Source organism: Myripristis murdjan, chromosome 22 (assembly GCF_902150065.1).
Source record: "Myripristis murdjan chromosome 22, fMyrMur1.1, whole genome shotgun sequence".
NCBI classification, from domain to species: domain Eukaryota; kingdom Metazoa; phylum Chordata; class Actinopteri; order Holocentriformes; family Holocentridae; genus Myripristis; species Myripristis murdjan.
This window is the reverse complement of record NC_044001.1, coordinates 1,320,641-1,347,416: the sequence shown is the minus strand read 5'-3', so window position 1 is coordinate 1,347,416 and position 26,776 is coordinate 1,320,641. Positions and strand designations below refer to the sequence as shown.

At 44.9% G+C, this 26,776-nt stretch overlaps 3 protein-coding genes across 4 annotated transcripts in view; 2 read left to right on the top strand and 1 right to left on the bottom strand.

Annotated features, from left to right (window-relative positions):
- heatr5a (HEAT repeat containing 5a) overlaps positions 1 to 12,664 on the bottom strand; it is a 41,865-nt gene extending 29,201 nt beyond the window's left edge. For both annotated transcript variants that reach the window (XM_030044416.1, XM_030044417.1), the window contains exons 1-13: positions 12,515 to 12,664; positions 9,723 to 9,928; positions 9,164 to 9,375; positions 8,948 to 9,056; positions 6,637 to 6,786; positions 6,263 to 6,434; positions 5,721 to 5,881; positions 4,768 to 5,017; positions 4,486 to 4,641; positions 4,046 to 4,296; positions 1,850 to 1,961; positions 1,571 to 1,723; positions 153 to 252 (exon numbers count right to left, since the gene is read on the bottom strand). In XM_030044416.1, coding sequence (XP_029900276.1) covers positions 153 to 252; positions 1,571 to 1,723; positions 1,850 to 1,961; positions 4,046 to 4,296; positions 4,486 to 4,641; positions 4,768 to 5,017; positions 5,721 to 5,881; positions 6,263 to 6,434; positions 6,637 to 6,786; positions 8,948 to 9,056; positions 9,164 to 9,375; positions 9,723 to 9,848 — 1,952 coding nt within the window. In that variant the 5' untranslated portion in view covers positions 9,849 to 9,928; positions 12,515 to 12,664. The remainder of the gene's footprint in view (positions 1 to 152; positions 253 to 1,570; positions 1,724 to 1,849; positions 1,962 to 4,045; positions 4,297 to 4,485; positions 4,642 to 4,767; positions 5,018 to 5,720; positions 5,882 to 6,262; positions 6,435 to 6,636; positions 6,787 to 8,947; positions 9,057 to 9,163; positions 9,376 to 9,722; positions 9,929 to 12,514) is intronic.
- Positions 12,665 to 13,627: 963 nt separating this feature from the next.
- Positions 13,628 to 14,989, top strand: hikeshi (heat shock protein nuclear import factor hikeshi). Its single transcript, XM_030081748.1, has one exon. The coding sequence runs from the start codon at positions 13,962 to 13,964 to the stop codon at positions 14,553 to 14,555; it is 594 nt and encodes a 197-aa protein (XP_029937608.1). The 5' UTR covers positions 13,628 to 13,961; the 3' UTR covers positions 14,556 to 14,989.
- Positions 14,990 to 17,005: 2,016 nt separating this feature from the next.
- Positions 17,006 to 21,807, top strand: LOC115354431 (dehydrogenase/reductase SDR family member 13-like). Its single transcript, XM_030044826.1, has 5 exons — positions 17,006 to 17,135; positions 18,240 to 18,358; positions 19,419 to 19,542; positions 20,400 to 20,726; positions 21,545 to 21,807. Exons 1-5 carry the CDS (start codon positions 17,006 to 17,008, stop codon positions 21,805 to 21,807), a joined length of 963 nt encoding a protein of 320 aa, XP_029900686.1.
- The last annotated feature ends 4,969 nt before the right edge of the window (positions 21,808 to 26,776 follow it).

The window sequence follows — 26,776 nt, the reverse complement described above, 5'->3', positions numbered from 1 at the left end:
ATAAATATTAATTATATAAATTTAAAGACGTGTTTTATCTTTATCCTGCAATACATAATTAAGGCAACAGTACAGATATCTGAATACATGAAATGAAAAGAGTTTCCGTGTGTGTGTGACAAGAGGCAAGCTCTGGCCAATCAGGGACTGACTTGGTGAGCAGGGCCACAGCGCAGGCCAATGGCGTGAGCAGACGGCTGATGATGTCATCGGTGAGGAGCTCCTTGCAGTGCAGCAGCAGATTCTTCATGGCTGCAGGAGAAAGAAACACACACACACACACACACACACACACACACACACACACACACACACACACACACACACACACGGGTCAAATCACAGTTTCTGCTGAGCAGCTGCAGTGAAGCTACAGGAGCCTGAGAGGACAATTCCAGTGGGATTTGAGAAAATCCAGAATCTACTGGAGAACAGCCACAGTGACGGGAAACAGTGAGGGAGAGTCCAGTAATTTTAGGCCAAAATTGGAGTCAACTTAGGACAAATTGCAAGAGAAGCAAACTCAACTGACAAGAAAAAAGACAAGAAAAAAAGTCAATTACAAGTTCTTTGAATTATTCTGTTTACACATGCATATCACACATTATCTGATTTGATATGCGCTAATTGGAATAAATGCCAGAAAAGACATTTAAACAGTGAATTAAAAGGTTACTATGTATATAGTAACCTTTTAATTTACTGTTATATAGTAACTTTTTAATTCACTGTTTAAATATCTGTTCTGGCATTTATTCCTTATATTCCTTATTAGTGCATATCAAATCAGATAATGTGTGATATGCATGTGTAAACAGAATAATTCAAAGAACTTGTAATTGACTTTTTTTCTTGTCTTTGTGTGTGTGATCAACTTGTGAATTTTTATAGTGATATCTGAAAGTCAAATGTTGAACCCCTTTCCCCTGTGTGTTAAAAACAGTGTTTTTTGGTAATATATGGTCATATGGAGGTGATTTTCAAAACTTTCCACCAATGGGATACCTTGGGACTTTTTGTCCCCTCACTCAGGACAAACTGAGGATACAGGATCAGTTGAGTTTGCTTCTCTTGCAGTTTGTCCTATAGGGTTTTTTTTATAAAATGACTGGACTAGGAAGACAGGAAATGAGCAGAAACTTCAGTAAGACCAAACCGCCCCTTAAGTGTTTTGTTAAGAGGCTCATTCAATAATGTACACTCACACATGTACACATACTCACATAGGCCTATACACTCTTTTTTACACACTTTTACACACATTTACTGCATTTATCTAATGTATATTTGCACTGACTTAATGTATATTTGCTCTTTTTTGTTGGTAGGTGGACATTTTTTTTAACATTGATTTTTTTTTTTTTTCAGTGTAATCAAATTTTGAGGTGGGATTCTCCTTTAAGCCTCTAGGGGTTTTCTGTATCTCACCTGCACAATCTATTGTTATTTCATTCTTGTTCTGATGGTTTTGCTTTTATTGTGCAAATAAATAAATAAAAAAATTAAAAAAATAATTAAACAAAGGCAAATTCATCCTCAGGTGGAAGCACACACACACACACACACTGACCACAGAGCGCCCCGGCACGGCCCTCCAGCGTAACCTGCCAGGTGAAGTAGTCCCCTCGTCGCAGCTCCATCTCCTGCTCTCTGAGGGACGGAGGGAACACACAGCGCCACAGCAGGAGGAGGCGGGGCAGGTGATGCTCCACCACAGCTGGACCTGCACACACACACACACACACACACACACACACACAGAGCAGATGACTCGATGACTTAAGAAACCAGGTGATTAGATGCTGTGTCGCTGCTCGGGGCTGGAGGAGGGGAAAGCTCTGGTTCGTACCCAGAGTGATGAGAGCGGAGACGAGCAGCCAGCCGGCCTGAGTCCTCTGCAAGGAGATCCTGCTGTTCTGAGTGGCTGAACGCAGCAGGTCCTCTGCCAGGCCCAGCACCACCTGCACACACACACGCACACACACACACACACACACACACACACACTTATATATATGTATTTCTGATCACCATCATGCTGTGTCTTGTTATTTACTAGGGTTGGGAATCTGTGGCATGAGGCCGATTCCATACATATCTAGATCCACGGGTTACGACTCGATTCAAAAACAATATATTTTTAATACAGAACGATTAGATACGGTTCGATACGGTGTAAAAACGATACGATAGTCAACACTTGTTGATGTAGACGTTCATCATAAAGAGGCCCGTTCTATAAAATCACATTCTTACAGTATTTTCAAACATGTAAAAGAGCTCATGTCCCCGAGCGTTGTTGCTTTATGGCACTGTCAGAAATAAACAACAACTAAATCCCACGTCCATGTATTTATTTTTAGACATGGACAAAAAAAAGACTTGCTGAATGAACATCATGTTGTTGGATGGATCAGAAAATAAAATGTAGATATATAAGAACAGAGCATAATTCACTATAGCAATAAATAAATAGTGCAAAGCCGCTCCAGACATGACTGATATTTGTGGCTTAAATTGTCAATAGCGGCAAATATTAGTCCAGGAAAAGAGAAGCAAACATAAAACACTATTTTCAGCGCTCAAGCTGCCGCTGGCATCGCTGCTGTTGGCAATATTTACATTACATTTTTTTTGTCTGTTTGTTTCTTGTCGTTGTTGTCAGTCATGTTACTGTAGTTATGCTGTGAGTTTTGGGTTGGGAGTGTAACATTACGGACCGAGAGAGTTGCTTTGTGAGCTCTCGCATTGTTTTAGAGCAGTGCTTCTCAAACTTTTTCAGACCAAGGACCACTTATCCTTGTAATTTAAAAGTCTATGACGAAAAAGGAAAGACACATTTTATTAATTTTTTATTTAATGAAGTAGATTTCGTCTCGTCTTTTTTCGTCAACAAAAAAATGCGTGTTAATTTGATTTTCTTTTTACTGTCCCTGTCTTTAGCCACGATACATTTTTATTGTACGGTAGCCTGAGTGTTTTCTCTGACAGCGAGTTCTCAGCACAGTTCTGTCACTCTGACGTTACGTTACCAGGCTACTGAGTTTTTTCTACTGTTTCAACAGCATTTATTTATTATATTCTATATACAGTTGATTTTTTTTTTAGAAAAGGGGGTTCAAGGAAACTTCTGTGAGTCCTTACAAACTTTTTCTTTCTTTTTTTAATGTTCCATATAAAGCACAATTTCATGGCAGACCACTAGTGGTCCGCGGACCACCCTTTGAGAAACACTGTTTTAGAGATGAAAACTGTAAAGCCTCAGGCAGCCGACTCATCGTCTCGCGATGTCTGATCCACAACTTATTGTTGATTTATTACTGGTGCAAAATATGATACTCACCATTGTATTCTTTATGATGCAGTCGGTTGGCCGTCGCTTAACGAAAGACGCGACAAACATTGGTTTCAGTTTATTTTTAAAGCCTTAATTGGTAAGCAACCTCTCTATCTCACATCCTTATTGGAATGGAAAACAGGGCCTCACCTGACCCGCTCCACTGACCTAATGTTCCTTAGAGTCCCCCGGGCTCAGAACTGGGGAAGACTGCCTTTTCTCATGATGGGCCAAAATCCTGGAATGCTCTCCAAAGCACTTTAAAACTGGAAAGTCTACCCACTTATGCAGAATTTAACTCTATTCTCACCAGCCACTGTGTTTCTAATTGTAACTGTTTTAATTGAAGTCCAGGCGCATTCCTAATTTTACATAAGCCAGTTTTATAACTTTATTTATGAACGTGTATTATGTGTATTTCCCTTTCTTCTGTTTATTATGTGTATTTCCTGTCATTATAATGTATGAGGTATATCCTATTTGGTGTTGATGTATTTTAAAGTGTATCTCGGCGGCATTGTAAAAAAGGGAAACCTCAACTGTCTTCCGAGAATAAATAAAGGTTTCAATTCAATTCAATCGATTCATCTGAGGATTCATGTCTGATCTGTATCGACGGACACAGCCGCATCCCTCGCCTGTGAAGCGTTTATCCGCTCGCGACGCTTTATCGCTCCTAACCCTGTCACTGAGGTCGTGTTCGGTCACCTTGCCCTTGGTGTGCGGGATTCCCAGGGGGCACTGCTGCACCCCGGCCACCACGGCAGCGACGGCCGCTCCGTACCCGGCCACGGCCTCCGGGGACGACTTCAGGGCCGCCAGGCGCTCGGCGCACCGCTCCAGCAGCAGGGAACACTGGGACGGCATCGCCATGGCAACGCAGCGCAGGCACCAGGCGGCAGCCAGACGGGCCGAGGCCACGGGATGGAGCAGGACGGAGATGACTGTGTCCAGGAGGGCTGCACACACACACACACACACACACACACACACACACACACACACAGTATTAGTAATAGTATTTTATAATTACACAACTTTGCACATTGTTGGTTTTTGCTGTGAAAACACATTGGCCTTATTTCCGGGGATTAACTTAACAAAACTCACTACAGGTGTGTGTGAGTGAGTGTGTGTGTGTGTGTCACCTGTGCTGCTGTCAGTCAGGAGGGGGGCAGCGGTGGATCCCAGGCCCTGGACAAGGCTTCCCAGTTCCAGCAGGCAGCAGACCAGTACATGCTGACTGGCCGACACGTCTGCTGCTGAAACCCTGCTCTCCACGTTCCCCTCGCTCAGCGCCGCATCTGCAACACACACACGCACGCACACACACACACACACACACACACACACCGATCAGCAATCAATACGTAGCAGCTTCATTCATGTTTTCTCTCGTTTCCACGCCCGCGTCCCTCCGCCCTCCTCACCGACGGCTCGTTTCTGCGCGGCCACGGCGAGGCAGAGCTGCTTGGCGGCGTTGGTCTGGGCCTTCTCGCTCAGCAGGGAGCCCAGCGAGCTGCGCAGGATGAAGGAGACGCAGCGGCGCGTCACGGCGGCGTCGGCCGGCGTCTGCGTGGCCCGGCCGTGAGACGCCAGCTCCATCAGCAGGGACAGCAGGGCGGGCAGGTTCCCCTCCAACCAGGAGCCGCCCAGCGTGGAGACGAGCACCACGCAGGCCTGAGGAGCACACACACACACACACACACACACACACACACACACACACACACACACACACAGAGGAAACATTTCTGTCACTCCAAACACTGCCTGACATGCGTTACTATGACAACCAACCTGTGTGACTCCAGTGCAGAGCATGATGACACACCTACCAGCCTGTGGACACAAAGTGAGGTTACTATGGCAACGAACCCCCGAGACTCCGAAACCGCGACGACCCAAGCCAGACCGCACCGGTGTGGAGTGTTGTTACTACGGCAACCGCTTTAGGCGACACTGTCATAAAATGCGGTTACCATGGTGAGCCTGACGCAGAGTGTGGTTACTATGGCAACCAAGCTGTGTCCCTCTGGTTTCCGTGGCACACATGGATGACCGTGTGGTTACCATGGTGACCGACCTAGTGCAAGTTACTACAGTTTTTTCTATGATGATGATGATGACAACTGTGGTTACTACGGCAACCGACCCAAACAGATGCCACAGTGGGTTGGTCACCATGACAACCAACCCGTACTGAATTACAGGTGCCATGGTGACCAACCCCTGCTGACAGCAAAGTGTGGTTGCTATGACAACCCGTCTAGAGGACCCTGGACCCGACCATGGTGACCAAACCACACTGATACCATGTGGACAGCACAGTGCAGTTACCATAGCAACCAGGTGGCGTGGATACCACAGTCCGGCGACTGACCTGCGTGACCCCGATGCGGACGTCCTTGCTGACCGAGCTGGTTCCCTTCAGCATGTCTCCGCTGGCCCGGAGGAACCCCGCCCCGCCCCGCAGGAAGCCCCCCCACAGCAAATCCATCACCTCCTCCAGGGAACTCCGGCTCCGCCCACCCTGCCTCGGAGCTGACGCAGACAGAGAGAGAGAGAGAGAGAGAGAGAGAGAGAGAGAGAGAATTAATTTATTCAACCATCTATCGAGTCCAAACTGCTCCGCTCTGAGGCTCCAGACCCCCCGCCGTGCGCTCTGCAGCAGGAAGAGGAACAAACAAACTAACTGTACATTTTATCCTGTGAAACTTTGTTATATCTGAAGAACCTGATTGGATCTGCCCTGCAGTTCTTCCTGCTCTGGATGGAAAACGACGTTAACTCACTCACTTTTACTCTGACAAATTTTTAAACTATCCACCATTTGCTTTTACTTCGACAAAGGTACAAATTAATTCCCGGTACGCTGAACACCACCAAATGAACACTGTAACGGTTGAGTCGGTGTGCTGGTACCGGCGGGCTGCCTGGGCTCCACGGCCGTGGCCAGCAGCGTCCCCAGCAGCTTGGCCACGGCCACTCGCACGTCGTAGTTGGATCCTTCAAAAGCCCTGAAGCACAGGGTGGCCACGTTCTCCAGCTCTGTGGTCCAGAGGAACACCGCCTCCCTCTGCAGCTCCAGCAGGCACTGACACACACACACACACACACACACACACACACACACAGAATTCATGAGCTGCTACAAACAGTGCAGACAACAAAACTTCAGCATGGAGATGACATGATTTTTGTAGTTTGGTTCGTATAAAATATCCAGAGACGTGGCCTGAGCCCTGCGGCGGCGTGACCCGCTGATCACGCCGCCGGTTGGCAGGGCGTGCTGTTACCTTGGCGGCGGCGCAGCGGACGGCCATGGAGCGGTCGGTCAGACAGGCTCGGGCCGCCTTGTAGACGTCCCGGTGACACGGCACGGCGCTGACGCCCAAACCTCGCAGGATCCTCTCCATGCTCAGCATGATCTCATACCGACCCTGAGACTGCACACAGAGAGCATGCTGGGAAATCACCTTTATATATCACCTTTATGATTCTGTCCTGAGGCGGATCTATGGGTGGGCCTGGATGGGCGTAGGCCCACCCAGATTGACAGCTTGCCCACCCTATGAGATTCAAGACCAAAAAATAACTAACTAAATAAATAAATGTTTTAATGTTCTTTTTCCAACGTGTATTTTATGCTCGTTTACAACCTCTCGGCTCGTTTACCGAGAGTTTTTTTTTCTTTCATCATATCATTTTATACATGTCTATCTAAAAAAATAAACAAAATGAAATAACAGGCCCATCCAGAATTTTTTAGGCCCACCCATTAGCCATGTTCTGTATCCGCCACTGATCCTGTCTCTCTTTTTTTTCTTTGTTTTTTGTCTGTTTTGCTCTGTTTGATGTCTTTGTCTCTTTGTTAGTCTTTATGTCACCTGCCTAGGGACTACAGATGAAAAGTAGTTGTTTTTACTAATTCTGGCATATTTACATGGGTGTATCTCTCACAAAAATTTTCATGAATATGCACTGTCCCTATTAAATAATCCAATAAAATAAAATTAAAATAAAAATCTCCATTATGTGTCACTGTTCTCAATCTGACCTCGTTTATACAGAGAGAAGTCTGACCCAACAGCTGACTCAGCTCTTTTTTAACCACCTGTATTCACTGATTGCACATGATATTGTTTTGCTCTTAGAGGAGCGATGTGGCCTGTAGATTGCTTTGGTTTATGCTTCGTCATCATTCACATTCAGACAGACAAGACGTTTCACATTACACGTGTCACAGCACAGTCTCATTTAAAAACTGGAGAGTCAGCGAACTGTCTGGACACCATGTGAGGTCGAGCCTGCACAGCTTTCATTTCATCCAGGTAAGATAAAGGACTGAAGGCACAATATGAAAGCCTCATCCTGTGATAAAAACAGCCGTTCTGTATGAGCCAGTGAAGCTGATTTGTGAGGGAGGGTAGCCCAGCTGACTTCAGGCTGTGAATCACACTCCTCTCTCCACACACTGCAAACACACCCAAGTCCTAAACAGAGCGTGTAAGGCAATGAACTTCTCTTTGAACGCCGACTACAGGGCATTTTTCATGTCATAAAATGATAAAATCATAAAATGCACGACAAGTTCACGGCGAGGAGCGACACAGCTGAGCTTTAACCGCCCAGCCGTCAGCTGCCACAAATCTACTTTAGCCTCTTTAAGTGCAGACTGGGTTTATTTTACTCCGGCTGCTCCGTTTCCAAAGCACACACTGCAGACTTACCATCAGATTTATTATGGAGTTATTTTGTGTTCTGTCCTTCAAACATCAGAACGTTTTTTAAACTTTAGAAATGAGGAAAACACTGCTTCTCCTCTCCTCTCTCAGCGGTATTTTTATTTCCATGTTATGAGGTTGGTTATCATTCCCTGCTGTCAGGTGAAAACCTTTCACCTCCAAACACCAGACAAAAGACAAATACCACTGATGACCATGTGGATTTTAGCTTTCATAGTTTTTAATTAGAAGTCATAATTGGGTTGATGAAAAAAGGTTTCATCAACACAAAAAGTTGCAGAATTTTCTCAACTTGAGAGGAACCATGGAAACTTTCAATTTACATAAAACCATGACACTGACCACGGCTGAAGTTATGAGGTTTTCATCTAAATGTCACACCAGGCTGAACCAACCTGGATGAGCTTAAGTAAAAGCAAATCAGCAAGAAAACAGGTTTTTTAAAAAATGTAAAAAAAAAAAAAAAAAAATACAAGAAAATTTGTAGAAATTGGGAAAATAAAAAAGTAATTAAATAAAAATGACTAGAAAAGTTGCAAAAAATGTAAAAAAAAATAAAAATAAACTATTTTTCTCATTATTACAATTTACGTAACAAGAGTCATATACAAATGTTTTAAAAATTATTTAAATAAATAAATAAACAAATGTGAATTTTATTCAGGGGGAGAAATAAAAGCTTTCAAAATAAAAGCCTGTGTTCCAGTGTTTCAAAATCCACCAGAACTTTGAAACATAAAAAGCTGCTTACACAGTTTCTCTTATTACACTGTAAGTAGGTAGCTGGTTTGTTTGTTTGTTTGTTTGTTTGCTTGTGTTGTGTTGTGAGTGGTGCATTGTGGGAAGGCAGAGGGAAACCCACCTCGGCGCTCTTCATGGCCTTCAGCAGGTTGGCCAGAGTTTCTCTGAAGGAGCCGACCAGCATCCGACCGAGCTGCTCATACAGAGAGCCCAGGCACGCCACGGCCGCCCTGACACACACACACACGCGCGCACACACAAACACACACACACTTATTACACTGTTTTCAATTGGGGGCTCATTTTTCCGACGTGACCTGAATGCAGCGTAACTCACAGTCTGGTGGGCAGGCCGGACGGCGAGTCGTCCTTGCTGCGGATGATGTCATTGCACCTCTCCACCAACAGGCTCGCAGGGACAGGGTCTCCCAGGCGGTACAGCAGGGCCAGGCAGTGAGCCAGCACCCAGCGGGTCGGCGGGCCGGGAGAGCCAATCAGAACGGAGGAAAGTTGGTCGACCAGACGCCGCTGGTTCTGTTTGATGTCGGCCTGGAAATGTGAATTTTATCCAGAGGGAAAAATAACACCTTTCAAAATAAAAGCCTGCACATGGGTTGCTGGGTTTCAAAATCCACCGCAGGCTTGAAACACAAAAAGCTGCATTTAGTTCTCACATTATATTTTAGCTTGATTATCAGAAATTGGCTAAAAAAAAAAAATTAATGACCAAAACTGTAGCGAAAAAGCTGTTAAAAATAACAATCACCAATTATATACTTAAATTAAGAAATTATAAAATATGCAAAAAAAAAAAGTAGGAAAAATGTAGATCCTGTAAAAAAAATGTGAATGTGAATAAGTAATGGAAGTAATGGAAGCAGATGTGAGGTGGGTACCCGGTCAGCGGCCGGCAGCAGCTTCTTCAGGTGGCTCAGCCATTCGAAGACGAACTCGGCTCTCTGGTGCTCGGCCAGCTGGCTGCAGGCCTCCTCGTTCAGCAGGAGGCTGTGGGCTCGCTCCATGCTCCTCTCCTCCTCCTCCTCCTGCTGCTGCTCTCAGTGTGGGAGAATCGCTCCGTCCCGCTCTGTCATTCTCCTAAATCCTGTTAAGCAGGAAGCCGGGAGGGAGAAAACAGGCCAGGAGTGATTCAGGATCTGCAGCGTCGCAGAGACTCTGTCCAACAAAACAAACAAAAAAACACCTCTTCCTCCCAAAGGACAGCCCGGGCCCCTGAGCTCTGAAAAACACTCAAAAGTTTTTCTCTCCAAAATGAATTAAGAGTTTCCCAGTTTTAAGAATTTCCCAAGTTTTTTTTTTTTAAAGAATTTCCCAGTTTGGGATCAATAAAGTAAATCTATCTATCTATCTATCTTATACGAGTCGGTAACAGTTTTCAGAGGAGAAATCTGATTCCAAGAAAAAAACCTAACAACTTCCAATTAAAGTGGTAAATTTACAGTGTTTTTTTTTTTTTTCTCCTTTCTGTCGCAGCTCCACCTGTGCTGCCCCCTGCTGGCCGTGCCTCAGGCCTGCAGCTGATCCCCTCAGCAGATTCTACTCTGACATGGGATTCAGGAACAAGGAGATCCTGCTGATCTGACCCAGAATCAGCAGATTGTTTTCTTCTGAATCGGCCCAAGTCACAGCAACGTCTCTTCAGAGTCCAGATGCTGAGGAGGAGGTTGGGGTTCTGGACTCAGACCAGCAGGATTTCCTTCAGACTGGATCCCACAGGAGGAGAACTAGTTAGCTAGTTTTCGTGTTTTTTTTTCCTCATAAATGTAGTCCTATCACTTTAAAATCTCTGAAATTCTGATTTTTTTTCTCTGAATATGACCCCCGGCTCTGTAATGTTTTTCCTCCCGGACACGTCGAGGCAGACGTCAGGACATCGGCTCTCAGTTTGGGCGTCAGGTTGTTTCCCTGAGAGGCCGAGCGGAGAGCAGGAAGCAGCTCGGCCTCAACACACTGAGCAACAACATGAATTATTGAACAGAGCGACTCCCCGAGCCCGCTGGCTGCTCAGTTAACTCTCTCACTCACACACACACACACACACACACACAGAAAGAGAGAGCCTAAATACGCCGGCTGAAAGCAAACAGAGCGTTTAACAATGAGGGAGACGGCTGAGCTGAATATGGAGAATGGAGATGAAATACGAGAATGTATTTCTTAAGCCGTTTAATAGTATTTTGTTCTTTCGTGCAGTGCTGTTTACGTCTGTGTGTGTGTGTGTGTGTGTGTGTGTGTGTGTGTGTGTGTGTGTGTGTGTGTGTGTGCGCTGCGGTTTGGTGTTCTCAGGGGTCAGCGTGGTGCAGACAGCCTCCTGAAGCAGTTCTGCTGTGGTGGAGGAAAATATTGTACGGCAAAACAAACTGACTGTCAGAAATCTGCCTCATTGTTTTGACAGTTGAGTAAATGTTCCTCGTTTTACGACAGGGGTCTGCAAACAAAAGCTGACTGTCAACACGCCAAGGACCCCCACCTGAGCTCACTCTGCCCGGCCGGCCCAAGCCTGTTGGGACCCGCCGGGGCCCGGGAGGCTCGGGCCGGGTTCAGACCAAAATACGTTGAGGTTCGCTCATGACAGCGTTCATTTGGTGGAAAATGATGGACTTGCTGTCCTGTATGGTGCTGGAGTTTACGTGGTGACACTGAAAGCAACACGTGGGTTATTTCAGGCGGTAAATGTGACCCAGAGGTGGAGGACGAGCAAAACCTCGGGCTTGGGTCAGGTTCTGACACACAAAAAACCAGCCTGTTGGGTTCTGGTCGGCCTGATCCGCAATCCAGTAAGGGCCCACATCTCAAAACGATTATGATGATGATGATGATGATGATGATGATGATGATGAAATTCTGCCCCAAAAAGTAAAACATCAAATATTTTATCTAACAAGACAAAGTTTTCATTCTGTTCATCTCATGTCAGGCATTTTTTTCTGCAGCAAAATGGAACAGACTGACCAACTGTGACAGAAAAACCTGTCAGAAATGTTATCACTCATTATCACTCAAAATATTGTGATATTATGCTGTATCGATTTCCCCCACCTCTGATTTACACTACTCCTCATTTGATGTAATATTATTGAATTTATGGGCTATGTTTTTTAGATATGCTTACTTATCTCTGTATTTACTGTTGTAATATTTTGTCAGATTACTGTTCATATTGAAACGTAATGCACAAAACTTTGCTCATGCCACTGAAACATAATGCACATACTTTTTTGTGTATATTTGTCAGGCATGTATTTTATATTTCGTATTTCTTTCTATCGTCTTATAATTTCAGTATTTCTAATTCTGGTTCTGGTTCTGCTGGGGGCCCCTAGAAGCCCTTCAAGGACCCCTTTAGGTGCCCCCGGACCTCACTTTGCAAACCGCTGTCCCGGGACACTGGATCCCGGTTAAAGTGAGAATAAATGAGAGCAGCACGCCGCGGTGCCCGCAGGCTGCGCTGCCCGCCGCCGTCTCACCTGGACGGCGTCCACCTGCCAACCTGGAGCTGCAGCCGCTAGCTGGTTAGCCGCTGGGTTAGCCGCTCTGCTAGCCGCTGGGTTAGCCGCTCTGCTAGCCGCTGGGTTAGCCGCTGGGTTAGCCGCTCTGTTAGCCGCTGGGTTAGCTGCTCTGCTAGCGGGGCGCAGAGGAGCCAGAAACAGACCAAACTCGGTGGTTTTACCTCGCAGAGCCGCGGGACGGGGGACACGGCGACGCTCCGCGACCAGACGAACACACACACACGGTCCGCAGGTGTGTGTGATGCCGTGCAGGAGTGTGTAGACAGCCGGCTGCGGCTGAACTGAGAAACTCTGCCGCCGCCGTCAAGCTAGCCACGACACAACGACGCTTCCGGTCACCACTTTCAAAATAAAGGCCTTACCGGAGGGTTGGTTTGCTATAAAAGTCATCAAATATAAAATTAAAAGTGCCCATTCAGCATTACATCAGGAAATAACTGCTTGTAGTTTTTATTGAACCAGACCCACAGCTTCAGATTGAATTTAGTTTTAATGATTTTATTGCTCTGTGCGCCCGAATAAACCATAATTTTTCCCCCAAACATTTACTAAAAAAGTTTTTAGTATAGGTCTGTAATTTGAAGGCAAAATAACTTTACTTCCGGTTCCGACTGCAAGTCGACTGCAGAATCATCGAGTATATCGGAGAGACAGGAGGTGTCACTCCGCCCGGCGATGCTGAGCCTGCCTGCGTGACGGAAATGACAAACTTTTTTTTCCAAACGAATTAACGACAAAATACACTGTAATGTTACATATACATACATACAAGCCTATATGCCAATTCTCAAACTGCTTTGTAAAATTACAATAAAAATGCATCTTAATTGTATTAATTAATCATATAATTGCATATATTCCTGATATTGCTGTCTTGGGACATCCATCACTGCAGCCTTCTTCTGCTGTTTGTCGACCAGCACCACGTCTGGTTGATCAGCCACCAGCTGATCCGTCTGGAAGTCCCACAGGATCTTGGCTCTGTCGTTCTCCACCCGCTCAGAAGTCTTCCATGTTGACCCTGGGACTATATATTTTTCATTTTTGTGGGGTTAATGTGGCTGTATCGCTCTCTTTCGCACCACTTTGTTGTCTTGACGCTTCATCTAATCTGTAGGAAATGTTGATATCTTCTTTATTCTTGACTTGAAATAGATTTACAAAAAAAAAAAAAACAAGGCTCATGGACTTTTATTGGTAAAGGAAAATACGACAAACTCAGTTAAAGCCCTGGCACACAAGAGCCCTGCTGTTTTACGGAAATGACACCGGAAGTAGCCAAGGAGTGAGCCGTCTCGCGTCCTCCCTATCTTCGGCAGTGGCAGGCCGCTGAGTCGACCGCCGAGCTACGGAGGCCGAGCGGGCCGGACGGCTGCGTGCTGGAAGTTTCTATCAGAGCTTCTCAGGGGAGCGACTGCAAACTAACAGTCTGCTGGGGTTTGTTTGGGTTTTTCTCGTCTTGTTGTGCACCGGGCGGGGTCACACCTGCACACCTGCCGCCGAGTGTTTACACCGCAGACTGGACTAGCCGAGCTGAGCTAGGCTAAGCTCGGTGTCCGCCCCGGGGTCCCCAGTGCGGCAGGCCGGCCCAGGCGCGCTCTCGGCGGGATGTTCGGCTGCCTGGTGGCGGGCCGGCTGGTGCAGACGGACGCGGTGCAGGTCTCCGCCGACAAGTTCGTGTTCAACCTGCCGGACTACGAGAGCGTCAACCATGTGGTGGTGTTCATGCTGGGCACCGTGCCGTTCCCCGACGGGATGGGCGGCGCCGTGTACTTCTCCTTCCCGGCGGCGGGCGGGCAGGTGTGGCAGCTCCTCGGCTTCATCACCAACGACAAGCCGAGCGCCATCTTCAAGATCTCCGGGCTGAAGAAGGACGAGGGCGTCGCGCACCCGTTCGGGATGACGGCGGCGCCGCAGGCCGCGCCGTCCGTGGCGCAGGTCGGCGTGTCGGTGGAGGCGCTGGGGCAGCTGGCCCAGCAGACCCCGGTGTCCGGCGCCGCCGTGTCCACCGTGGACTCCTTCATGCAGTTCACCCAGAAGATGCTGGACAGCCTGTTCAACTTCGCCTCGTCGTTCGCCGTGTCTCAGGCGCAGATGACGCCCAACCCGACGGAGACCTTCATCCCGTCCAGCTGCGTCCTCAAGTGGTACGAGAACTTCCAGAGGCGGATGGCGCAGAACCCAAACTTCTGGAAGAACTGATGGAGGCCAGGAGGACTTTATAGAGACAAGGGGAAACTAAAACAGGAGAGAAACACACAGTGCCTGTAGGTTTTAATAAAACCACCATCGAGTTGTCATGCACTTGTTTTCCATCTCTCCCTCTGTCTGTCTGTCTGTCTCAGTCTCATCTTTCAGTTTTAGGGGTTTTTCACTGGCTTGACAGGGGATGCCGCTTATTGCCAAAGCACAACAAAGTGATGTGATTTAAACACTGAGGACAAAACAAAGAAAAAAAATCCATAGGTGCCGATTCCGTATGTATTACGATTCTTAAGTATTGCGATTCAACAGGCTGTGATTCTCCTAGAGGTCACTAGAGGTCATTTTCTCCAGCTTGGTCCAGTTGGACAAAAGTCTGTGCCTGCAGTGAAATGGCTGCTATGGGGGCCAACATCATCACACAGGAATCAAATGTGGCTCATTGAATCCACAAGAGTCTCAGCTTTCCAGTCAAAGCCAACTGATGCAGCTCCAAGACTGTTTAGGCCCCAGTCTGCACACACACACCATTTTACAACAGGCCACAAGAACACATGTGGACTGCAGGCTTTGGGGCCCAAACTGCATGGGATTAGCAGAAGGTGGGCGTGTCTGCAAAGGGGAGAGAACCCATTTTCATTCACACAGCTGGAGGTCAGAGGTCAAGAGAAAACGACCACGCCAGTTTTTCCCTCAACAAAATTTAAATGGATTCTGTAATCAGAAAAAAATGATTAAAAATGAAAATGAATTGCAATACTTAAGTGCTTCTCTCTCTCTCTCTTTCTCTCTCTCTCTCTCTCTCTCTATTCCCTTTTAAAAGCCAAATAGTTTTACTCAGAAAATGTCAGCACTGATTTCCTGTGTGTGTGTTCTGCTTCTTCAGTTTCTGATCAGATGCAAGCTGTTACACTGTCACTGCTGAGTCGCAAAACAAAGAGAGAAGAAAACAGCCTCAGTTAATAAAGCTGTGCTGGAGGCAAACCCATGGCGTTTGTAAAGTTGTGTAATAAAGTGAGGAGGCTGTTTGTTTTTGTTTTTTTTGTTTTTTTTCACCTGTCTGTATTACAGGATGGCTGTACGTTCAGTGAAGGTACAGGCTTGGGTCTCAGCAGCTCAGCCGAGAAAAACTCCAGATGTTCTGTTTTTCTTCAGTTTGACCCAGTTCATTGTTTAAATACATGATCAACTTCTGGTTTTGCTTCATATTTCGTGACTTTCTAGTTGTTTTGGACACTGAGGAGCGAGAACATGACATTTATAATCTGCAGAAAACCGCCCTCTGCTTTACAGCCCTCACCTGATGTATCACACCTGTAGTAACATAACATACCTGTAACATGACACACCTGTAGTAACATAAGCACATCATGTTTTATTTAAAGGGTCATTCAGCTCATCAACAAGACAAAGTGCCTGACACATAAACTCAGGTGACAGTTTTTATTACAGTAATTTATTTTAACTTTAATTATTTTTCTGGGGGTTTAGAGCCTGGGGTCAGACAGGAGGCAGGAGGCTCACACACACACACACACACACACACACACACACACACACACATGTATGAGAAGCCAAACCTGCTCTCCACCAGCATGTGCCCTGCAGGTGTGTGTGTGTGTGTGTGTGAGGACAGAGCAGCTCAGGATTTGCTGCAGACTTCTGGAAACAGGTGCAGAGTGTGTTGCAACACCACCCCAGCTTCCTACATCCACACCTGAGAGGTTACCTGAGCGGCCACCAGCAGCAGCAGTTTATAATTGTAATTTTTCCACATATTTAGACATATTGCACATATTTATTTATTTATTGTTTTTCTACTTTTTCTATTCACATTTCTCAAGTTTGCAGCAGAATAGAAGAAAAGCATCTGGGGCAGGCTGGTAAAGAGTTCAGCGAGCAAAAGCTAAGATGCACACTGATGGATGTCAGCCTTTCCTCCAGTTTAAAACAACCAGCTCGATTAAAAATACACTGGAGTGACTGATAATTCAAAAGCTACTGTAGTTCATAATGACAATAATCATGTTTTTCTTCTTCCTCCTCACTGCACACTCTGCATGTTCTGGCGCATTACTGCCTTGATCCAATTGTTATGTATTGAAAAAATAATATCTTAAGCAGAGAGTATTTTTTATGAAGCAAAATTGAATGACACAAATCAATACATGAAACATGAGATGACTAAAGAGATGCAGCACAGTGATGAATATGGTGAATATGAAGTATGGCTTATATTCTGAGTAGAACAGATTAGAATATGTAGCTGCAGGGGGAGGTGCACATTGTTTCTCCTCAAACAGGTGTGGAGCCACTGCAGGCCATACCAGTTAGATAACATATATATAGCCAAATGCAAAGTACACACACACAAGGGCGACTAAAGCTCCATATATATCAGGTGCTTTCCAGGTGCTCCCCCCTAGTTTTCCAGTTGGTTTTCTAATGAGATGATGTTTTCTCTGCTGCTGGCTGCAGCTCTGCTGCTCGGACTTTATGTCGTTCTCTACCTGACTGTCATCTCACAGCCCAGATGTAAAAGCGAGGCCAAGTTGCACGGAAAAACCGCCATTGTCACCGGTAAGTTCACAGCTTATTTTGTACTTTCGCAACCTCTGCACACAGGCCCGTACGGCGGCGTGTCAGGGCCACTTCCAAGAAAAAACTCTGAATTTGCGAGACTAAAGTCGTACATTTACGAGCGAAAACTCACAAATTTATGAGATAAAACTCAAAACTGGTTTTTCTTTTTCTTTCTGTCTGTGGCTCCACATTTGCTGACTCTGCTGCTACTCTGACATGGGATTCAGGAACAAGGAGATCCTGCTGATTTGAGCCCACAATCAGCAGATTGTTTTCTTCTGAATCGGCCCAAGTCACAGCAACGTCTCTTCAGAGTCCAGATGCTGAGGAGCAGATTGGGATTCTGGGCTCAAAGCAGCAGGATTTCCTTCTGACTGGATCCCACAGGAGGAGAACAACTGGTTTTCACAGGTTTTTCTCATGAATTTGCAAATTCAATCCCAGATTTCTGATTTTTTGCCCAAATTTATAACTTTAATCTCTGAGAATATTCAAGTTTTTTCTCATAATTTTTTCTCAGAATATTACCCTCCCACCCCCCACACACACTTTATTTACTCAAAACAAATAATATAAGATCAGTAAAATAAAACAAAATGAATACAAGTATTAAAATAAATATGAAAACCACTGATTAAAGTGAAAAACTAACATTATTTCAAAATAAAAGCCAGGTTGTAAACATAGATCTTCAGTTTCCTTGAAGAACGCAGAGCAAGCTTGTCGTTCTGGTTTGTTCCACAGTTTAGGGGCATAGAAACAGAGGGCAGCCTCACTGGGGCTTTTATGGGACACATGAGGAGCTCTGAAAAGAGAAGCTGTGGAGAACCTCAGTGATCTGGCTAGAACAAAAATGAAAGAAAAGCTCTGACGTGCGGAGGAGCCAGCTCATTTGAAGCTTTAGAGACTGGAAGACGCAGGGGGGAGGGCAGGGTCATGTGGTCCATTAACTTTGATCTAATCCAGATTACAGGTTTACAGCAAATTCTGGATTCAAGAACATAGAGAGCCGACCATGTGCAGTGTGCACACTCCGCATGTGATGCTGTAAATGTGCAGATCTGGGATCAGATGTCTGACCGGCGGTCCGTGTTGTTTCAGGGGCGAACACCGGCATCGGTAAAGCCGTGGCGCGGGATCTGGCGAGGAGGGGGGCAAGGGTGATCCTGGCCTGCCGGGACCAGCAGAGGGCAGAGGCCGCCCGGCAGGACATCGTGAAGGTAGAGAAGAAGAGCTTCTTCCTCACAGCTGCAGCACCCACCAACACACAGAAAGTGATGTCATCTTCGCCTCTGCTCTGTGGTTGTTACAATGTTACTAGGTGGTTGCTAGGTAGTCACTTGTGGTTCCTACATTTTCTAAAGTTTTACTAGATTACTAGTGATTGCTGCACAATTTTTAGGTAGTTGCCAGGTGGATATTTATGGTTGCTGTGGTGATTATAGGTCATTACTGCCGGTTATCAAATTGTTATTATGTGGTTACTGGCTGATCACCTGTGGTTTGTAAGGGTGTGGCAAGGCAGTTGCTAGATTGCTACTATATAGTTTCCAGAAGTGGTTGCTGGAGTGTTATTAGATGGTTGCTAGGCAGTTGACAGAGGTTGCTATATGGTTTCCTGGTGGTTGTTATAGTGTTAAAAGGTGGTTACTAGGTAATCACTTGTGGTTGTTAAGGTGTTAGAAGATCAATACTATTGATTACTGCAGTATTATTACAAGGTTGTGAGGTGAATAGTTATGGTTGCCAGAGTGTTACTAGGTGATTACTATCTGTTGCTACAGTGGTTAGGCGATTGCTAGGTTGTCACTCGTTGCTGTTGTTATTATGTGGTTACTAGCTGATTACGGGTAGATGCTAGGTGATTGACAGTGGTTGCTAGGTTGTCACTAGGTGGGTTCCTGTGGTTGTTATAGTGTTATTATGTGGTTGCTAGGTGAATATTTGTGCCAAGGTGTTATTAGGTGATTACTACGCATTTTGATGGTCATTAGGTCAGGGCATTACTAGATGGTTGCTAGGTGACTGACTGGTTGCTTGGTTGTTACTAGATGGTTTCTAAGTGATTGCTTGGCGAATAGCCCATAATAACAGGACACAGCCCAGAACAATTATTGATGGTGATTATTAGTCTTGATTATTAGTTATTAGTCTTGGCTGCTTCCAGCTAGCTGATACATTTTCTCAATGAAATGTGTTTTTTAGTCCCTGAGTGTAATTTTTGCTGAATTCACATCTATACCCCAGTCATGACCTTGACCTCCCCTGCTCCCCCTGCAGGAGACAGGAAGCAGCCAGGTGCTCCTCATGCAGCTGGACCTGGGCAACCTGCAGTCGGTCCGTTCTTTTGCTGAGAACTTCCTGAAGTCCGAGTCCAGGCTGGACCTTCTCATCAACAATGCCGGTAAGACCTCTTTCCTGTCTCCTGCTACTTCCTGCTGCCTCACAGCTGCAGGTATGAATGTAGGTGCTGCTCTAACAGCTTAGCCTGGCACTGCCATGCTGTGATTTCATTACTGTTGTTCACTGCGCAAAACCAAGTCTGGGCTGTCGGATTCAAATCGTTTGGAGAAAGGGGTGGCAGCAGTTACAAAATACATAGCAGGTGATTAGATCAACCATCAGTTGATCGTTAGCTAACTGTCCAGTGAAACAAATGTCATATGGCATGACTGAAGCTAAACAAATAGAAATATGCTGCTAGCTCATTAGTGTGTTGGTACATGATTTGTACTGTTTTTGTATGGAACATCTACAGTATGTAGACATCCTGTGTATCTTCTGTTTCCCAGTTCAGTGACTGCAGCTTTTCATGTTGTCATCACCTAGACCTGTAGTCCCTCCAAGGGTGCTGATTGCTTAGGAAACCAAACATTTTGGGTGAAGAGTGGCCAGACTGGTTTTGTGAGTCAAACTAATTTGATCTCACAAGACCAGAGGGGTATTCCATGAAGTATCACTGACTATCTTCTGAAATTTGATCTATCATTCTCAACCGTCTTTTCTACAGTTATCTGGCTAACTCTGGTTTGTGGAATACCCTCCAGGAGGCTGTGCCAGGCTAGTATCAGACCTGGCAGTTTGTTCCTCCTTCTCCTGTTACATTGCCGTGTTCTTTCTCATGGCATGTCCTATATCTTGGTATGTTCTTCTATCTCTTGGTGTGTTCTTCTTTCTCATGGTATGTGAGGTCTGTGTTGCTGTGTAACTGAATTCCAGTGTGCTGATCGTTCTTGCTGGTGGTTCTGGCTCTGATTACAGGGGTGGCGGATCGTGGCAAGACGGCAGACAGCTTTGGGCTGAACTTTGGCGTCAATCATCTAGGACACTTCCTTCTGACCAACCTCCTTCTGGACAAGCTGAAGGCGAGCGGGCCAAGCCGGGTGGTGACGGTGTCATCCATCACCTACAAGATGGGCAAAGTGGACTTCAGCTGTCTGACGACTCACCGAGACGTGGCTCTGGGGAACAGTGACAGAGATGCTTTCATAAAGTACTGTCACAGCAAGTTGTGCAACATCCTCTTCACCTACGAGCTTGCCAAGAGGCTTCAGGGCTCAGACGTCACCTGCTACAGCCTCGAACCCGGTCAGTAGCGGTCTCATGCTGGGGGTCGGACTACATTAATTCAAATGTTGACCTCTGATTTTGACTCAGTTTTGTTGTGCCTGAATTTGAATTTGTTGGTTTTGCATCATTGGGTTTTAAACGGTGCTGTCTGACACGTTCCATGAAGTGAGATTTGTAATGCAGATGATATAAAAGCATGGTGAGGCGAGGCAAAATGTATTTTACATGGCATATTTCAAACTCCATGGTCGTACAAATGGCTTTGCATGAGAGGCAAAGTACAAATACATGGAAATACATAGACAAAGACATAAAAGAAACACAGAGTACCATAAACACAGATTAAAAAGGCCAGAGACTTCCATTTGTCCCGTTCTGTTTCTCTATTGAATAACAATTTTCTTTTGTTTTCTTTGGTTTTTCTTTAAATGATTTTCCAAGACTACCATGATTGGGTTTATGATTTAACCGGCGTCGTTCGCATGGGAAAATGAGCTCAAAATTTATCAGTGAGTCGGGTCAAAGATAAGAATCATGTAGACTCAGCCCTGCTTAATGCACATCTATTTGTCAGTTCAGTCTAAACAGGCCTCGCCTCGCACTCAGCAGTTTTGCATAATGCACCTGCTAGTGTATTCTCTGCTCAGTGATGTTCTACTCAGTTTTCATGTTTTTTTCTACACTGTGAAAACAAGGACAGTGATCTCCAGAGGTTCAAAGATCCTCAAAAAAGTAGCAGGAGCAGCAGTAGTGGAATTAGCAGTACTGTAGTAGTACCAGAAGTAGCAGTAGAAGTATTTCAAAGAGTTTTGACTCGTTTTCTCTCCTCCCACCAGGAATGGTGAACACAGAGATCAGTCGCCACGGCACCTTCTTCACGCAGGTCATCTGGACGCTCGTCGGGTTGCTGTTCTCCATTGATGTTGACTCCGGCGCCCAGACCATACTCCACTGTTCCCTGCAGCAAGGCATCGAGCACTTGAGCGGGCACTTCTTTTCCAGGTGTGCGCCGCTAATGAACATGGAGCCCAAGGCTAGAGACGACGCCACCGCCAAGAAGCTGTGGGAGCTCAGCGAGACTTTCTGTGGCCTTTCCTGAACCAAACCAGCGGCTCCAGCAGGCCAGGCATCGCTGCAAACATCACACATGGACACATACATACATATACAGATAGATAAATAAAGTAATTGCATTAAAATAATGATAATAACTAATAATAAAGAAAGTGTAACTGACCAGAAGATGTGTCGTGTCACCTTTACTCAAGTGTTTACATTCTGAGACGAGCCCATAGTTTGCACAGCAGTTTATTATGACCTGTAGTTTTAATACATTTATATGTATTATACACACTCAGTGCCACTTTACCAACTCCACCTGTATAATCTAATCTAATCCAGTAACTGTTGTGCCAAGAGTTTCCTGCTGCCTATAATGCTCAGCTTGTCTTGTTGTCACGGTAACAGAGGTGTTCATTCACTTCTGGGTTTGGCATTGAGCTCATAGTTAGTGCTGCTGTTGGACTGGACTGCACTTTACTGACAGCTGTTTCCACTATTCTGTCCCCCCTCATTGTATTTAAATAGGCAGGACAAAAAATCAGAAACCCCCCTCAGTATAATGCAGTCCAGTAGCAGACCTCTGCAAACTACAACCTCAGTAATAAACACAGAATTAAAGTGACACATTCTGCACAATGTCAACACAAACTGAAACTGGACTGGGTCATTGTTACCATGATGACAAAGCTCCTTTAACCTTCACGTCATACTCCAGCTCCTCCAGGTGAACTCCTCAGGCAGCTCCTGCTCATACTGCTCTCTCGTGCTGTCTCCTGTTTTACATTAACTTTTTTTTTTTTTTTTTAATTCCCATGTGCAGTACTCCAACATACCACTAGGGCGATGCAAACCCCCATTTGAGAAGCTCTGGGTCACGCCTGTCAGCAGGATGAACACACACCCAGAGGCAAGTGTGAGACATAAGGTTGATCAAACAAGCCCAGGGGACTTCATCTACACCTTTTTTAAATTAAGATCAACAGCATATTAGCATTCCAAATTATATTATATATTATATATTATATATATTATATTATATATATATTATATTATATAAGTATTTGCTTTTATACCCGTTTTGAGAGAAGCTGGTGGAGGCAGGAGAGCAGTACGACAGCGCATCAGGGAGAGAAAAATGACAGAACCAAGGGGAATGGGGCGCAGTATTTAAAAACAACAACAACAACAACAACAAAAAACATGAAAATTCTGAGATTATAAAATCACAAATTTACAAGAAAAGAGTAACAGTGAAAACCAGTTTGTCCTCCTCCTGTGGGATCCAGTCTGAAGGAAATCCTGCTGGTCTGAGTCCAGAACCCCAACCTCCTCCTCAGCATCTGGACTCTGAAGAGACGTTGCTGTGACTTGGGCCGATTCAGAAGAAAACAATCTGCTGATTCTGGGTCAGATCAGCAGGATCTCCTTGTTCCTGTAGAATCTGCTGAGGGGATCAGCTGCAGGCCTGAGACACGGCCAGCAGGGGGCAGCACAGGTGGAGCCACAGAGACGAAAAACTAGTTTGACAGATGAAGTGTGAGCTGGCATTAAACTGGGGAGCAACTTTGACAAAAATAAATAAAATAATATTTATTTATTGATTGATTGATTGATTGATTGATTGAAGTGAACAGAGGAAACGAACGTTTGCCAGGGGGGAAAAACAAATGCAAACCTGTAAAACTGAGCGGTTTGGTGGCTGTGGTGCGACGGCTTCCTGCTGGGTGATCGGCACTGAAGCTGCACTGGGGAAGTGTCTATGGATATTCTCATTTATCCAGGTCATCGTTCTCTTTGGGCAAATTGAATCGTAGGCAACTGGACTTGTATTTGTCTTAGGAAGACGTTTGGCCTCTTATCCAAGGGGCTTCATCAGTTCATGCGCATCGGTCTTTCTAGTCCGCACTAGTCTGACAAAGACAGTGGAGTGAGGTCCAGGTATTGAACCTCTGTGGGAGTGTCCACCCTAATGCCTGTGAGTGTGTTCATGCAGGCACTGGTTTCACTGGACCATTGTTGTGGTCTCGTGTTAATGACAGTTAACACTGCGCCTCCTAGTGGCAGCAAGACATAACTACTATAGACAGACAGACAGACAGGCAGGCAGGCAGGCAGGCAGGCAGACAGGCAGACAGACAGATAGATAGATTGTCCAGACGCAGAAACGACAGCAGAGCTACAGAAAATCTGCCTCACAACACCAGGAGACTGAAATACATATCTTTACAAAAATTACTAAACACAAGTAACAAAATAAATAAAGTTGATCAATAAAAGGGAAAACAAACTTAACAAATTAGAAAAAAAAGACTGGAATATTAGTAATAAAAAAAAGAGGAAAAAGAAATGAATAAAATAATAATGACAGAAAAATAAATAAATACAAGAAAATTAGCAAAAATGAAACTGTGAAGATACTTAATACTTTAAAAATTTCCACCTGGATCAGCATCGTGTGTGTGTGTGTGTGTGTATGTGTGTGTGTGTGTAGTTCTAAAAGGAACATGACAAGGGAAGTTCCTTCAAGAACCTACAGGAGGTTCCTCTGAGAACCCTCTGAGCAGGGAGGGAACCTCTGATGGATGTCAGGCTCCTGGAGGAACCAACACAGAGGACACAAGGTTCCTCGGGAAGCTGTGGTTCTTAGAGGAACCTTATTGGAACAGTTTTTTGGGTGTGTAAACATGTTGAGGGAACATGTCAACAACAGCAACAGAGGTGAATATTAACCACAATGCACTGCAGGTCTGCATTATGTCCTGGTGCACATCACACACGGACCCTGCAGAACCTTGACCCAGCAGGTCCTGTTAGAACCTGCCAGAGGGAAGTTCTCCAGAGGCAAACAGGGAAGTGAAACAACCAATGAAACGCAGCCTCAGCTCTCCTTCTCTGTTCAAATCTTTTTTTTTTTTCCCCCAACAAGCTTCATCTGATCCGGCTGGACTTTTTAAATCTTGTTTTAAGTAAAAACAAAAACTGAACCCTGAAGATGGGGCGGAGTCACGTGATCACACGGAGGTTTACGTCATCATGTTTCTTTATTGTTGCTGTTATTTATTTATTTATTTGTTTGTTTGTTTGTTTATTGGCACGAAGTCGCAGCCCCGGGGCCTATTTCACGAAAGGTGGATTAAATAAGCCAGGATATAAGCCAAATCCAGGCTTGCTAAAGCCTGCCCCGCACAGCCTGGTTTATTCCGTTCCACTAAAGCCAAGTCAGGCTGAGAAGGAGCGACTTTAGCGAGTCTGGATTGTGAAAGCCAGGCTGGTGCGCGATCACGCCTCCCTTCCAAAGACCATGCCGGTCGATCGTAGATTCCTTGAACGTGACCAATCAGAGCGAAGCAGAGGGCTGCGTCACTCAGTCTGGACGCGACTCAGCGCCTAATCATAAGCATATGAGGAAGTAAAGGAGGTTATTAACCGTAAAGGCAATGAAATCTATATTCACTTATTTATTTATTTATTTATTTATTTTCTTTTCGTTGTAGGCTACCTATTTGCTATCTGCTTTAATCTGCTGTTGCCTTTTACTGAAGTACTTTGGGATTCTGCACTAACATTGATTTTATATTTCCTTGCCTTTTTTCCCCTATATCTTTGATTTATGTACGATGGAAAAATGCCACAGTTGTTTATCTTATATCTTCTTAATAAAAAAAACTACAACATAATCTTTATGCATAAACTTTTATTTTTTAAAAAAGATTTAAATCACATTTAACTACTATTTAAAACTCAGAAATCACAAATCAGATATTACTTAGACATCTCACATTTACAGACCCTGAGGTTTTTTGTTTCTTTCGTTCCTTTCTCCACATTATTTGTTGTTCACTGTAAATCATTGTAATTTCTTTTTTTCTATTTTTATACTTAAGTATATTTACAGCAACGTCTCTACTGAAAAATGTGTGTTGCCTTTATAATTCATGTACTTGACTTGACTTTGATCTAATAAAAGCGAAAAAAAAAAAAACAAAAAAAAAAAACGAACGTAAAGGCAATTAAAGCAAGGGAGAAAGCGTGGCAAAGTGTTGGCGACAAACTTAATGCATAAGTCGTCCAAAAATATATATATTATTTATATTATAATTATTTAGTCCATAAATATATAGGCTAAGCAGTTGTCAACCTACTAATCTCCAATGCTACAGGCCTATTATATGCGCTCTATCTATCACTCTATCTGCAGTGCCGTGCAGTGTCACAATTGCATGGCAATACCAATTAAATGCGTTCTTCCATAATTATGAGACTGAGAGTGACAATGATTATATCACATGAGCCATTGTGAAACAACTATGATTCATGGTCACACACTATAAGAGTAATATAATTAAATTGATTATATCTTAATGCATTTATTTTAATTTTATTGGAATGTAGCATAATTTGAAATTAGTCCATATACTAACAGGTGCTAAATTAACAAAGTCATTGGTTTATGATTGGAGTCATTGACTAATAGTTATTTCACAAAGTTGAACAACAGGGCACTGGATTAATTTAAGCTTGACTTCTAGCCTGGTCCGGAGCAGGCTAAGGCTTAGGCTAAGTTTCCATGGTAATTAAGGTGGGATTACTGTCATGAAACCGAGTTCAGGCTCATTATAGCCAGGCTTACTGGCCAGGTTAATCTCGCAAGATAATCCACCTTTCATGAAACCCATTAATCCCTAATCCTGGCTAAATTAAGACAGGATAGCTGCTAAATCCAGGCTTAAAGCCTAATCTAGGTTTCGTGAAATAGGCCCCCGGCCAGCAGCGCCAGCATGAGGCAGCCTCCTCGCCAGTGTGTGTGTGTGTGTGTGTGTGTGTGTGTGCGCGCGCTCATGTGGAAACCAGTTTGTGCTGATGCGGGCGGATTGCGGACCACGCTAGAATAAAACCGGCTCAATCCGGTTCAATGCTGCCTTCAAGTGCACCTCGTAAGCTCCAGCAGGCGCAGCTCACTGAGGCAGGTTGCAACCCAAACAACAACAAAGTGGAAACGAAAACTG